General features: G+C 43.9%; 1 protein-coding gene across 5 annotated transcripts in view; it reads right to left on the bottom strand.

Annotated features, from left to right (window-relative positions):
• Positions 1 to 16,117, bottom strand: part of LOC126253014 (hornerin) — a 295,500-nt gene that overhangs the window by 64,461 nt on the left and 214,922 nt on the right. For all 5 annotated transcript variants that reach the window (XM_049954067.1, XM_049954070.1, XM_049954071.1 and 2 more), the window contains one exon: positions 3,118 to 3,253. In XM_049954067.1, the coding sequence (XP_049810024.1) occupies positions 3,118 to 3,252 (135 nt within the window). In that variant the 5' untranslated portion in view covers position 3,253. The remainder of the gene's footprint in view (positions 1 to 3,117; positions 3,254 to 16,117) is intronic.

Genomic DNA, 16,117 nt, shown 5'->3' with positions numbered 1-16,117 from the left:
TAAATGAATTGATGGGTAATAGAATACACAAATCTCCACGTTTTGCAGTAAGTTCTATTTGGTTTTAGCCTTTGGAATTGAGGTACTTCCATTGAAAATTACGGTCGGTTTGTGAAACGTCGACAAGCATTCTTGACACTGTGGAATATATCAGGCCATGACACACAGCACAACTACGCGCATCATACCTGTGGTGCGAAGCAAGAGATAACTGCGCAAATATTATCAAAGAGAAGATGAGACATATGGACATAATATTTACGTACGAGAGAGGTGTGTACAATGAGACTGGAACCGGCATTGCAGTAAGCGAAAGTCGTCTCAGAGCATCCTACTACAGTTTGTTGAATATTACGAGGAACTCATAGTTCTGGTGTTTCTTGAGGGAACGTTGAGCAGCATGTACCTTATCCTGATGATGCTCCTATTACTCTAAGGTGGTGAACAAGGACAACGATAGGGTACACATTTCCAGGACAATGCCTGCGAGATTCAACGTGCTTTCCAAGGTGGGCAGGACAATCTGAACGGCGCCATTGAGAAAGAGTGGGATATGATGTACGGCGTATGGTCCAGTCTGCATACTCTTTGACCGTTGTCTTACACCTCTGTGATGAATTCTACGCTCAACTGCAGGCCTTCATTGTTGCTGGAGCAGAGTGAACAGTAACCAAGATAACCTGTTTGTAGGTTACTGGCGCTAGTATTATGATCCTATACCTTGTACGATCCGTTTAATACGTCATATAGGGTGATTATTATCTAATAGCGTATTTTGGCGTAAAGTGTATGATCTATGTTGTAACCCAGTCCAGAAAAATCATAGAACAGCAACGAAGACCACTGCTTCAGTTCATAATAACTAAAGTAATGCTGGGTACAGCGTTTTGTTGGTAATGCCAGATTTAGTAAAGAGGGAATCCAGGATCAGGACTGAGTAGAACACAGAATGCTTACGCCTATGTACAAGAAGTGACGACGAAAGTCTCACTTCAGTATATCCACACTTTCGTAATGTTGTGTACTGTGTGACTGTTCCTTTTGTATTAACATAATCATCAGCATAATGTTCTTCTTACAATGTTCAAATTAAATAGGCTGGTCTCCCCAGGGTCCCCTGCAGGTAGGTCGATGTCTCTAAACTTTTATTTCGAATGGTTTCAGCAAGAGCACACACAGATACACGAATTATACAATAACTTCAGCATTATCTATACTCACAAAAAGTACTGTGCCCACCACACAGTATACATTTAATTACTGCCATAAGTTTCATTTACTTAAGTCCTTTGAAAATCCAGTAATGGAGTGAATAAATCCTATTTCAGTGAACTCTACTCGTGAAGCTATTCAATCTACTCTTTTCTAAATTGTTCAAATCAACATGTGTAATAAAAGACGCTCCGGAATAGTCGCGTGCGTTAATACGCCACTTCCGACTTCGGGGAGGCCCTCAGCGGCCCCAGACTGAATCCGCCTGGGGGCTGAACGACGAGGGTGTGCCAGCCAGTTTGTATTTGCTCTTTAGGTGGTATTCCACACGTGAGTAGGTGTCTGACGGGCTGGTATCAACGTTTCACCTCAGTTACACGATTCGCAAGTATTTCGAAAACCTCACACTTTCACATCGGATACCACTAAACGTAGAGAGAGAGGATACACAAGTTCCGCCTCGGAGAAAGGCAAAGGAGGGGATGGGGAGGGTGTAGGCGGGCTGGTGGTATCAGGAAAGGCGTCCGGGCTCACACTCTACCACTAACATTGTCAAATGCCAAATACAGATTGACACGCCGACCTCGTGAAGATTCGGGATAGGGCTAACAGGAAAACAAGAATCTGGCCAGCTGCCAATCATCGAAGAGAAATCCCGTAACAGACAAAAAAATTAAAACTCAAAACATCATGACAAAGTCCCATGAGAATTATTCACGCGTACAGGACTCTGTTCTATCTCAGTCTCACCTAAGCAAATGTTGTGGACCTCTGTACCGCTCCCTTTCGAGTCCTTGAACAATATGCGGTCTATTTTGTTTCCTACATCCTATCCAAAATACCTTCTGGCCACGCGCATCCCATATCAGCTCCTCACATCACTTCAAGTACGTGGAATACATTCACCTATATTAGATTTATATGAAACTCAATCCCAGCACGTCACTGCTTCCTTCGTCCTTGTTGTTCCGCTTCTGTCTGCACATCTCATATTTCCTCCATTTTTAATCTCTTCAATCCTCTCCTTGGGTAAATTTGAAAGTCTTCGAGAAGCAGATCATGATATTATCCTTAAAGTCTACCCATGCTATCAGTGGTAACGTACACTACGTAAGTGGGAGCTCAAACCCATCTTTCTCCACCCTAAACTGAATCGTACACAACTCCAGAGTCTCATGATCGATGTATTAGACTCTCCCACTTACACAGTCAATGTCATTTTTTATAATATTATATTCAGTTTTATCGTCGTCTAGGTCCATAACCTATAGTAACAGGACCAATAATCATATACACCCACAGTGATTACAGAACCATGCACATAATTAACATTATGACATCACTTTTTCATCAAATAAGTGCTTATGTTTGTCTTTAAAATATGTTTCTCGATGACTGAACGGCGTAATCCAAGAGCTGAAAAAAGGTGTGTGGAATGTCCGTTGTTTTCCATTACCACACAGAGAGTAGCTCTTGGAACACTATGAAAAGCTCTATAGAAATCTCAAATGCTATGTGAGTCTCCACTACAGCTCTGTAAGATCTTACTATTCTAAGTCGTATCTGCTCTTTCATGATTATATCTTTATTACGCTATTCAATCTCATCTTCATTTTAAAAAAATTGCAACACACAATCCTTAACCAGTATCTAAAAGACTGAACCTATATAGTTATGTGGACCTTGTTTATTAAAAACATGTAGCTCAATTGCTTTGTTCCAGGCTTTGAGAAACTTTCGAGAGCTCCAAAACATGCTCAACAGGGGCACTATAAAGTAGGCTTACCATACCATATGTCAAACGTTCCACAGTATTGCATTTGCATAATATTTCGGAAAGAAGTGATTCTAAGACTGTGTGCATGCGGTAGCGTGATACGGCGACAGCTGAAGTGGTTGACTTACCTGGCGCCGGACATAGTCGACCAGGCCGTCCATGCACGGCTCCATGCAGAACGAGTGCTGACATGGCAGTAGTTTCGGGTTACGGTATCGGTCCAGGCAAATGGCGCATGTAAGCAGCTGTTCGAACTGCTCCATGCTGAAACAAAGGAAAAATAAGATAGTAATCTTAGGGCAGAAAAGATGCAGAAAGTTGTTTGATAAAAATTATTGAAAGGAGTATCAGGTCGAAATAGGTGCCTACGCCGTACTGTTATAATACCTCCTAGCAAAATGTTACATCATAAAAATAAGGAAATCATTGTTACTAAATCAGAAGTACAGTGTCGGTAGGCATGCGACAACATGCGCTACTTAATATATTCCAAAACGCCGCGCACAAAAACAGGATTCTTCCGGGGATCAAACCTCGGGTTCTATTGATAATAGAAAAGTAGCGTTAAGTGTTTTGGATAGAACTTGGGCTAGGGACCATTTGTGTACCCGAGAGAAGATCTTCTTAGTGTCACTATCCTAAGTACAGAGTCAAAAGGTGAATATTAACACACTTGCTCCTGCATACGCAAATTGAGCAATTCGACTGTTTCTTTTTTGCATTTGATGTGGTCTACGGTGGGCTTTGAGGGGATTATGGACTCACCATTATTTCACGGGTCGTTCGTTAGAAAATCCCAAAAACGTTTTTAAACCATTTTTTTTTTGTACCAAAACCGAGCCGCGAATACCAAGATTTCTATGTCCAGCAAATGGCTGACATATTTACGATATATTTATAAGAAACCGACCTCGAACAACTTTGATAATGTATGATATCTTTATCCATTTACCAGATACAGAAGTTCAAATTTACCCTACTTCTATTCCTAAAATACGCATGTAAAATCCGAAATGAGACAAAATCTAAATAATAAGTAACTGCAAACAATTAGTCAAAATTTGATGGTGTATTTTCTAGGCATTCACCTACAAGTGTCATTTTCCCGTTTTCAAAAATCCTTATTAATTTGTGGGTGGTTCATCATAAAACCCAAAACAAGTTCTTTAACAGTTTTTGTATCAAAACCGAGCCACGGGTTCAAGACCGCTATGCACGGCGAATGGCTGAAATTTTTGTGATATATTATTAAGATCACGAACTTGAACAAACTTCAAAGTTTCCTTGATTTTTATCCTTTCCCGAAATACGGAGATTCAAAGTTACGCTAGATCTCCACGTAAAGTACGCAATTAAAATCCGATGCGAGGAGTAAACGTAGTTTATGAAGTGACATATCACGGAGAAATGTACTGTAAAGTGTCTCCATTACAATCAAAACGGTTCTGGAAAACTTATGTTGAAATACTGAAGCACATACAAACTTCCTGTGCATTTAAAATACGGTGTAAGTTGTAAAATTAGTTTTATGTTATTTAAGTTTCACATAAGTAAACTGTCAGAATTTTACTGACACATAATGTTCTTTTCATATGAGTGACATGCCCTCCTGTGGCAAAGAAAAGAAAGGAACTAGCGGAAAAATACTTCTACCGGACCACAAAAAAGGCGAATATGCTCCTCTTTAACAGACTCAGTCTAAGAAATGGTGTACCAAGTGCCTCATTCTACATTCCTCAGCACCTCTGAAAATTTGCTCAAAAATGTTTTGCATGTAAACATATTCACGCTTTCTTATTCTGAGAGAAAAAGAGACAGTGGCAGTAGGACTTGAAGATAGTAGACAGTGGTTGTGGTGTAGAAAGAGCGAAGGAGACAATGGCAGCCTGAGAGAAAGAAAGGGACAAAGTGGCAATGGAACATAGTTGACAGTGACAGAACAGTACTAGGAAAAAGTGAAGGAGACGGTCCCAGTGGGAGAGGAATAAAGAAACGAAGAAAGTGGAAGTGAGTGAGAGTCGTTGATAATGAGAGAAAGAGTCTGTGACAATGTCAGTGACGAAGAAAGAGATGGAGAAAGTGAGAAGAGACAGCAGCAGTAGGGAGGAATGAATGAGATAGTAGCAGTAAGAGAGAGCAAGAAGGAGATAGTGAGAGTGAGGAGAGACTGTATGAGAACAGAACGAAGGAGACTGGCCATGAAGTAGGAGACAGTGGCAGTTAGAGAGACACATAGAGATAATGGCAATGAGTTGGACTGAATGAGTGAGTGAGAATAGGCGAGTGGGAGTGGACGGGTATGAGCGACTTACAGCACTGGACTAATGGGTGTGAGCGAGTTACCGTTAGGGGAGGTTATGGGAGTGAGAGGTGAAATGCGTGTCAAAAAGATTTCGAATATGTTCGCATGCTAACATTTTTGGGAAATTTTTTAATGGTACTGAGAAAGGTAGAATGAGGCAGCTGGCACCGCTCTTTTAAATCAGAGACATTTAAAAAGGGGCATATATGCCTTTCTTGTACTCCACTAGGAGCATTTTTCCGTTGCTTTATCTTCGAAATTACACGATATAGCGTAATACTTTTCCGTGTCCTTATTTGCTAAACATGGAAATATCAGGTTCTGCAGCGGAACATTCAACACATCAGGTTCCACCCTATACTCTACCTTAGGCAGTTCACATTGCTTGTCAAAGTAATCATAAAAGGCATTTTGTATTTATCGAATACAACTGTATGCCGTACGTACAAGTGATGTGATGGGTATAAAATACTAAATGAACAAAGAAAAGGAAAAAGAAGCATAATCTTAAAACTATAACCATTTGTCGCTTAGAAGTCACGTCTATACTCTACACGATGTGCTAGCATCAGATACGGTTTAGTCGAGAAGTAAAAGCGAGGAATGAATGTGATAGCCCTGCATATGTCCCATTTTTCAGGTTTATGGTTTTATGGTGAATACAGTGAGTGTCAACATCAGCACATGGAAAAAAAGAACACGGAAATATGAAAACAAAACAAAAATGAAAGTTAGACGAGAATATTTAGTGCTTGGGTTCTGTTTGGTCACTTCTGAAGTCTGTAAGTAGTTGTGCTTAATGACAGATATATTAGACAACTGTATGTTGACCTGTAGCTATCCATTTCATCAACTGAAATACACAAACAATTGTAAACAGTCACTTTATTATACACTCCTGGAAATTGAAATAAGAACACCGTGAATTCATTGTCTCAGGAAGGGGAAATTTTATTGACACATTCCTGGGGTCAGATACATCACATGATTACACTGACAGAACCACAGGCACATAGACACAGGCAACAGAGCATGCACAATGTCGGCACTAGTACAGTGTATATCCACCTTTCGCAGCAATGCAGGCTGCTATTCTCCCATGGAGACGATCGTAGAGATGCTGGATGTAGTCCTGTGGAACGGCTTGCCATGCCATTTCCACCTGGCGCCTCAGTTGGACCAGCGTTCGTGCTGGACGTGCAGACCGCGTGAGACGACGCTTCATCCAGTCCCAAACATGCTCAATGGGGGACAGATCCGGAGATCTTGCTGGCCAGGGTAGTTGACTTACACCTTCTAGAGCACGTTGGGTGGCACGGGATACATGCGGACGTGCATTGTCCTGTTGGAACAGCAAGTTCCCTTGCCGGTCTAGGAATGGTAGAACGATGGGTTCGATGACGGTTTGGATGTACCGTGCACTATTCAGTGTCCCCTCGACGATCACCAGTGGTGTACGGCCAGTGTAGGAGATCGCTCCCCACACCATGATGCCGGGTGTTGGACCTGTGTGCCTCGGTCGTATGCAGTCCTGATTGTGGCGCTCACCTGCACGGCGCCAAACACGCATACGACCATCATTGGCACCAAGGCAGAAGCGACTCTCATCGCTGAAGACGACACGTCTCCATTCGTCCCTCCATTCACGCCTGTCGCGACACCACTGGAGGCGGGCTTCACGATGTTGGGGCGTGAGCGGAAGACGGCCTAACGGTGTGCGGGACCGTAGCCCAGCTTCATGGAGACGGTTGCGAATGGTCCTCGCCGATACCCCAGGAGCAACAGTGTCCCTAATTTGCTGGGAAGTGGCGGTGCGGTCCCCTACGGCACTGCGTAGGATCCTACGGTCTTGGCGTGCATCCGTGCGTCGCTGCGGTCCGGTCCCAGGTCGACGGGCACGTGCACCTTCCGCCGACCACTGGCGACAACATCGATGTACTGTGGAGACCTCACGCCCCACGTGTTGAGCAATTCGGCGGTACGTCCACCCGGCCTCCCGCATGCCCACTATACGCCCTCGCTCAAAGTCCGTCAACTGCACATACGGTTCACGTCCACGCTGTCGCGGCATGCTACCAGTGTTAAAGACTGCGATGGAGCTCCGTATGCCACGGCAAACTGGCTGACACTGACGGCGGCGGTGCACAAATGCTGCGCAGCTAGCACCATTCGACGGCCAACACCGCGGTTCCTGGTGTGTCCGCTGTGCCGTGCGTGTGATCATTGCTTGTACAGCCCTCTCGCAGTGTCCGGAGCAAGTATGGTGGGTCTGACACACCGGTGTCAATGTGTTCTTTTTTCCATTTCCAGGAGTGTATATTAACTACTCGTCTCGGTGGGTTACTTCTCTTTCGTCAAGTGGATTTATTCTAAAACAATGTAAAAGTAATAGCTTATATGTACGATATTTCTGATCAGTTACTGGTTCTGTCTTTCACGGCGGGGGCCTGCTTTTCAGATCCGTATTTACGTTACAAACTTCGTCTATCGAGATGTAGCACAAGCAGAAATAATGCAATAGGAGGTAACAAGTGCAACAGCTATTCTTGTGTGGGAAATGTTAACATGGGATGAAACAGGGTCGTGTTATGTCTGCTATCATCTCTCACTGGTGAACGATGTACAGGGGATGCACAAAAATATGAAAACAGCACAAACACAACACATTACCATGCCTAAAATAGAGTAGGAAAACCGTTGGCATTCAAAACAGCTTCCAGTCATCTCGGAATGGATAAATACAGGTCCTCTATGTTTTTTAAGGGGATCAAAAAAATGGCTCTGAGCACTATGGGACTCAACTGCTGTGGTCATAAGTCCCCTAGAACTTAGAACTACTTGAACCTAACTAACCTAAGGACAGCACACAACACCCAGCCATCACGAGGCAGAGAAAATCCCTGACCCCGCCGGGAATCGAACCCGGGAACCCGGGCGTGGGAAGCGAGAACGCTACCGCACGACCACGAGATGCGGGCTTTAAGGGGATCTTATACCATTCTTCCTGCAAGGGAGTGGCAAGTGCAGAGGACGATGATGGAGGTGGATAGCGATCATGTAATCTTCTCTCCAAAGTAGACCACAAATTCTCACTCTCATTGGAAATGGAAATGAGCGTTAGGTGTCATTGGCCGGAAGACCCCTAGCGGGGCAGGTCCGACTGCCTTGGTGCAGGTCTTATTACATTCGACGCCACATTGGGCGACTTGCGCGCCGTATGGGGATGAAATGATGATGAAGACAACACAATACCCAGTCCCTGAGCGGAGAAAATCCCCGACCCAGCAGGAAATCGAACCCGGGCCCTTAGGACGGCAATCCGTCACTCTGACCACTCAGCTATCGGGGCGGACGCCTTAATAGCATTGAGATCTGGTGACTGTGGTGGCCACGAGAGATGTGAAAATCCATCGTCGTGCTCACAAAAACCAATCCTCGACGATCTGGCCTGTGTGGACAGGGGCCCTGTCATTTTAGAACATAGCATCGCCACTAGGTAACACACATAGCACCATGGGATATGGGATAGACCTGATCAGCCAAGATGGTTACATGAGCCCCAGCAGTAATGAGACCTTGCAGAGTGACCTTGGAATCCATGGAATGCCACTATATTACTGCCTAAATCATCACCGAGCCCTCACAATGTTTCACTCGAAGCTGGACGTTGGAAACACTGTGAAACGAGAGTCATTCGACTAAGTAACGTCATGAACAAACTAGACACACACACGTGTGGTATAAGGGAACTGCATATAAAAGCTCCCTTCCCAAAGAAATAAAATGCCTAACATGTACAATTTCGGTGCTGGGAAATGAAATAGAAAAGTTTTAACAATGGATATAACATTTATAAGGTGAGTTTGGTTTCTGTTATCGTCATGAAATTACAGGGACAAGCCAACAAGTACCTGCAATCAATTTTTATAGTTTATCACAATAGGGGTTCACAGTTTTTACGATATATGCTGATATACTTTTTCAACATAATCAGCCTGCTTTTTTTCGATGCAATTGGTTTACCGCTGCACAAGGTTCCCTATAAACTCTGAAAGAAAGACCTTCGATTGCGCAACAAACCATACATGCACAGTTCCTTCCCCTCTTAACCGTAGCTCAGTCTATCGCCTCCTGAATCATCTGTAGGCGGATCATCTCCAACGATGACTGGTTTCAGAAACGCCTACCTTCATTAGCACTATGGCTCAGCAGGTGACGATATGTTTGGTTTGTAGGGCGCTCAACTGAGCGGTCATCAGGGCCCGTACAAAGTCCCTTTACAGAGTCCAATTTTTACACAATCCAATCTAGTCACTGTCGCGAATGATGATGATGAGGAGGAGGAGGAAATGATGGGGAAAACACAAACACCCAGTCCCCGGGCAGAGAAAATCCCCAACACGGCCGAGAATCGAACCTATGATCCAGAGGCAGCAATGCTAGCCACTAGACCACGAGCTACGGACGGCCCAGTAAGTGTTGACACATCTTCATTTGGTTACTATTGACTTCTCCATCCAGTATTTTTTGGAACCCATCTAGCACAGACTTTGTGAGCCCCTTATGCATGATTTCACATACAGAATCATGACTAATTGCATATGATTTGCCACATCATCAACAGTCACTCGTCTGTTATTCAGAATCAAGGCAGGGATTTCTTCAATATTAGGCGCTGGTTGTGGCTACAGTTGGACGCCGCACTATTTTCTCACCGTTCGCGCTCGTTTTACCATTTCTGAACGGTTCAGTCCACCGGTAAACACCACAAAAATCGGATCGCGGGACACTGTTCTTCTATGGAGCAAACAGATACCGACGCGGTTGTTTTTATGTCACAACAGTGCGAAGTGGATTGATGTGATAACGCTGCAACCTACCACAAGCGAAGATAATGGTGCTGTGTAGCGGCTGGTGAGCATACAAAGCAGAAGAGCCCACCTAAAGACAATATGAGCAAAATTGCAGATACTTATTGTCTGACGTTAGTATGTGAACTTATTATTTGTGCAACAAAAAAAAAAAAGTGGAAAGAGCTTTGTCCACGAAAGCCTAGCAACGTCTTCACTTTATTGAGGGAGCTGCCTGACGTTTGATCTCGTTCAGGAGTAACGGTCTCACTTGTAAAGGTATCACTTTCCGTGACATCATTCGCACCCCAGAGGGACACGGTATGGAACTTGGGACGTCTCCCTAGACCATACCAGCAGTCTGTGTTATCTAGAGCAGAACGCTGTGAGGCAGGGCTTTCGCAGGAGACTGGGAAAACGTTTACAGTGAGGAGGGGGTCAGTTTACGCGTCACCTGCCAATGCTGCGCCTGGCTCGCGGGCAGCGCCGTTGCGGCAGAACCAGGAGGCGCCGGAGTGCAAAATGGGCCAGCGGCGCCGCTGCCACTGGACGCCCGCCATGATCCACTTACTGGTCGGCCGCACTCACACTTTTAGACAGCACGCAAATATCCCAAGTTTACAGCCTCAGGTCGAAAGCCGTTCTCCCAGCTCCCTAGTTTTGCAGCAACCAGCTTTGTGATCGGTTGGGTTGGTCAGCAGGAACCGGCTGTCAGTAATAAATCTAGTGTTTTTTTTCCCGAACCCATTCTTCCATGTAGGTCTGATTGTTGATCTAGAGGCTGGTATAAAATATTGGTTTCTTCGCAGGAATGTGAAACATTGGTCGAATATCAGTAACGCCATTACTTATATACCATACCACCTTTGAGCTTTCCTGATAATTTGATCTAAATTCTCCTGTATTTGTGTCTAGCAGCGTAGTAACAGATAATATGTATGTAAGTGATAAGATGTAAGGTCATACCATTTCTGTTCTTTGACATTCGTAATTGATTTCATAATGTGTAGATGCAGACTGAAGCGACGAATGAAAATTTGTATCACGACTGGGATTCGAACCTGGGTCTTCTACTCTCTAGGCAGATGCTCTAACCCTTACGCCATACTGGGAAAGTCTTTATATATATACAACACATGTGTTTGAGATCTGAAAAGCTCTCGGGAACCACATAGTTTCATTTGGTTAAAGCACTATGCGTGGGTTTCAGGAAGGATCCTCCGTTTCGTTCGATGCTGAGGTGCTAGTCCAGCGCGGTTGGAGATCCTCTTCAATGCTATTGAGTTTAGGGGGAATACCAAGTGGGCTGAAGCTTGAATAGGCGTTTGGATTGAGGAGGGAGGCGTGCTAGGGTAGTCTGTGCAGTTGTGCAAAGCCAATGCGCCAGGGTGGCGTAGTAGTTAACGCATCTGCGTAGTGAGCGGGAGACCTGGATTTAAATCCCAGCCTCGGGCATGGATGTGTGTGATGTCCTTCGATTAGTTAGGTTTAAGTAGTTCTAAATTCTGGGGACAGATGACCACAGAAGTTTAGTCCAATAGTGTTCAGAGCCATTTTTAAATCCCAGCCTTCGTACAAATTTTCACTCGTAACTTCAGTCTGCATATATGCATCATAGATCTTTGAGACTTTATAAGGTCTCTGTAACCATTCACTTCGGTTTGGAACATTATGAACGATCTGAGGTATGGGACTCTGGTCCGGAAACGACCGAGTTCAACGTTATGATCCAAAATCGTGCTGACACCTCTGACAGAGGAGTAGTTGTACTGGTATTGCTTTTTCTAAGACTGTGGGGTACGCATTTTTCAGACCAAAACAAGAAAAAAGTGTCCAGTATATGTGGGCTCTGAAATGCATACCTTAAAAGCTACGCTATTGTGGAATACATTTCTTCTGTTGAACAAGTTCCCATACCTCTCAAGGTAAGCATTTTAAAGCTAATATTCACTGAACATTATTTTCATGTTTTGGTCCATACTGTATACTCCAGAAATATGGAAACCAAAGAGTTTGTAAGAGAAGAGATGTGTTTCACAGTGTCGAAGATGAATAAGTGCCCATAGTTCTTAAGGTATGCGTTTTAGAGCTCATGTTTACTATATATTTTTCTGGTTTTGATCCATACAACTACCTCTGGAATGTGCATACCCTAAAATCTTACCTGTAATAGTACCGGTACATGTATTCCAGTGTCAGAGGCGTCAGAAGAATTTTCGCTTATATCAACTCGGACGTTTCCGCACCAGGGTCACTGACCTCAAACTGATACAGTTACCCTTCTCCGTCGCTCCTGAAAGTTTGTAGCACCATCACAAAAATCACCTTCTATAGTGTGTCGTGCAGGGTACATTGTGCCAATGTTATCCTTGTATATATGCATCTGTACGTGCTCCAGCCTCTCTTATATTTTATCTCAAGAGCCCGTCGCAAGATTTACCTTGGTGGCAGCATAATGGTCGCACACTCATCTCCTGATACAGTTTCTCTAAATTTGTCCAATAGAGATTCGTGAGAGCCATGGACGTTTTTCCAAGGTTACCTTCGTCCACTAGGCGAACTGTGACAGAAGACGAAGGAAGGTTCAGCTCACTATCAGTTATGTAGTTAAATGTTGTTAAGAGTAGTTGACTACAGTTTCTAGTCACAGTTTCAGCATTCAGAAGGTTCTCACAAGGACTGATAAGAATTACCTCGTGTGCTGATGGTTGATATGTACTATTATGCACTCAAAACCGCTGCGTTCTCCTATTTCCGATCTGAACTAAGAAGGTATATAGCAGCCGGAAGGGTGACAACATCGAATAATATGCACGAAACTGCTCCAAAATTGCTAAGTGTGCGAGGCAACTAGCAACGTTTGCACCGCTCACGTTTCGTCTAGGCCTCAATGCCAACATTTAAACAACTGCATCCTGGACGCGTCCTGACAGATGATTAACTTGTACCATTTTACATCGACTGTTTCTTCACACACGCCTCGTGATTTCGTGAGCTGTAGTTGTTTTTGTGATTTTATCTAGAGTCATTGAAAATAATGTATATGGTTCAAATGGCTCTGAGCACTATGGGACTCAACTGCTGAGGTCATTAGTCCCCTAGAACTTAGAACTAGTTAAACCGAACTAACCTAAGGACATCACAAACATCCATGCCCGAGGCAGGATTCGAACCTGCGACCGTAGCGGTCTTGCGGTTCCAGACTGCAGCGCCTTTAACCGCACGGCCACTTCGGCCGGCTTAAATAATGTATATAAAGGGGCATATTTGGCGATGGATGCAGCGTATTTGGAACTAGGGGACGTGTCGAAAGCTCTAGATTCTTAAAGCTGTTGCCTTATGTGCAAGAATGTCTGCAAATTAGATATCATTTGGTTAATCTTCCTTTTCTGTACGCCTATATCTGCATTCTCGATATGGATTAAGTCGCATCTTATCGAATGTACGGTGTATATTGTTATACTGATTATTTAGGAGGGATTAGTGATCAACATGAAAACTTGGAGCACAGTATTTGACACTACAAGCGCGCGCTTTGAGAAGCAAAGTCTGTGGCAGCAGCACGCCTTAGCCCACGCAGCAGGCGGCAGCCGTGACGTCAGCGGGTGTGTGCGGCCAGCGGTTTATCCCAAAATAGTCGCCATGGCTCCGGTTGCGCTACCTGTTGCCATGTTGGGAGGACCCGCCCACCTGTTGCCGTAGGTCTCAACCCACCACCTTCATGGTCCCCGAAACTCTGCTCATGCTTTCTTCGGATCAAGACTCACAGCTTTCGTGAACCATGATAAGGTCAGAGGTCTTTCTTTGTGAGCCTAGATTGCTGACAGTTACTCACGTAGCTACGTCGAAGGAAATCCAGGATCGACCCCCGTTGAGGAGCAACTCTCCCCCACGCTGTAGTGTGAGTCATGGTTTTTTAGGCTATCCGACTACACACCTCTGCGATGACTTGCCTGTCAGATGTCTCAAATATGGCTGCTTCGACTACATCTGTGGCCTCAGTGCAGTCTTGCTGTCCCACAAAGAGCGGATCACGCATTCGAATCCCTCATTGCGCGTGAGTGTGGCTGTAAGTGTACAGTTGTAGTACATCACTTTGTTATTTGTATACAGATGAAATTAAAACGATATGTAGCAGGGTACATCGTAACAATATTTCCTCGTCACGCCTGTGTTCTCGTCCTGTTTACTATTATGGATAACAGGACCAGTTTCCGGTATCTGCAGGAAAGGGGCATTTCACCATAAAGACGATGGGCTGATCTTTCCCTAATCTACCTAAATAGTTGTGGTCTGAGCTTACTAAGCTGGCTTAAGTGCGAATAATTTTCCTGTGACTACTAGTGTTTTCCAGCACGTGGTGGAAACAAAATTCTTAAGGACCGGGCAGAAATGGTAACTTCTGGGGAAAAAAACCTATTAATAGGAGCAGCGAATGACCCAGGAAAATGCTTGAATTCGGTTCCTGACGCTGACTGGCTGACAGGGCTACATGTTGAATATACTCATGGAACGGTTCGAAGCTAATGAAGTCGAGGAGTTGTGGGGTCGATGATGCACATCGTGGCCCCTACAAGGCGGAGCTGGTATTTTAAAGTTTTTAAGTGAAGCCAGAAGCTGGCGATCCGTCGTGACCAACAGAGTTACTTTGCAAGCTGTAAGGGCTGCAAGTTCAATTTCATTTGTCATAATCGATGTTCTAAAATTAGCATGTAAATGACATCCGAAGATCGATTTTTTCCGATTTTCCCATTGCGGTATACAACCTCAAAAAGTCGACTAAAGGGCAAGAGAGGCAAACCAACACACATGCAAATATCACACAAAGTTCTTGTGCAAATTTTTGCACCTGACAATGAGAATAAATTCTCGAAACGCGTCGTGCTAAGCATAAGAAAAACGCCTAAATGGTGCAGCATTTCATTATTTAAGTTCCCACCCACAGGCGCGGAGTTTTTTTTAGGGTTTTTTCGGTTTCCTAGACGAGTGTAATGCCTTCTCGTTATAGTTTCACTTTGTGTATATTTTCTTACTCATTTTCGAAAATTTTAATACTTATTCAAGGAATTCCTGAACTGAATGTGAAAACAAAATGCAGTAATTTGTGTGGGCAATAAGGGACGTTAATCCCTTCAATCCATTGCTCTACGTGTATAGTGGTGTAGATAAAGCATGGTACAGATTTTCACTATCTCTAAAGCTTTTTCAAGTATTTATTTTACGCGAATGGAAAATCTAAATCGCCAATCTCACGAACCACAGCAGGCGGCGAAGAAACGATTGACGTAACACAGGTTGATAGTATTCAGCTTCAGAATTTGCACTGAGGAAGAAGTACTTGTTTTCGAGGTATAACTCAACTGAGAGTATTTTATAGTCTTGAATTATAGAGGGACTAATTTCGCCTTCGTTTTGCGGATAATTCAATACCTCGTTTCAGCCACAGCATGAAACGTACTCTCCCACACATGATTTAGCTTTGCAGTTGAACCAAGTGAGGTGGCGCAATTTTTAAACTCACTGGACTCTCATTTAGAGAGGGTTTCGAGTCGCTGTCCAACCATCTAGGTTTAGACTTCCCGTCGCCGCCCTTCGTCACTCGAGGGTAATGCAGGAATTGTTCCTCTGAACAGCTGCTATCCTGTTCCATCCTTGTCCAGTCCAAGATAGTGTTTTTCTTTCAATTAACCGTTGTCAACGGGTTGATACACCATCATCGTCCTTTTCCCATTTTCGTCAGAAAGAGTAAATAATAAATAGATACGTCTTATGCATTAATTCTTCCACACATTTCAATCACTTTTTAAAAATTGCATGCAAGATGTAATAACGATGTGTACTCGATTTTCAGTCATGTGTACCATTCTGATAGAACGTCTGGTTCCCAAAAGCTGAACATAAACTCTATGTATCATTGATATTAAAGTTAGCAGCATGTTACCAGTGTAAATAAGCAACATTAGTAAGAGAAAACCA

This window comes from Schistocerca nitens, chromosome 4, assembly GCF_023898315.1.
Source record: "Schistocerca nitens isolate TAMUIC-IGC-003100 chromosome 4, iqSchNite1.1, whole genome shotgun sequence".
In the NCBI taxonomy this organism is placed as follows: domain Eukaryota; kingdom Metazoa; phylum Arthropoda; class Insecta; order Orthoptera; family Acrididae; genus Schistocerca; species Schistocerca nitens.
The sequence above is the reverse complement of the archived record's forward strand: the minus strand, read 5'-3'. Positions and strand labels throughout refer to the sequence as shown.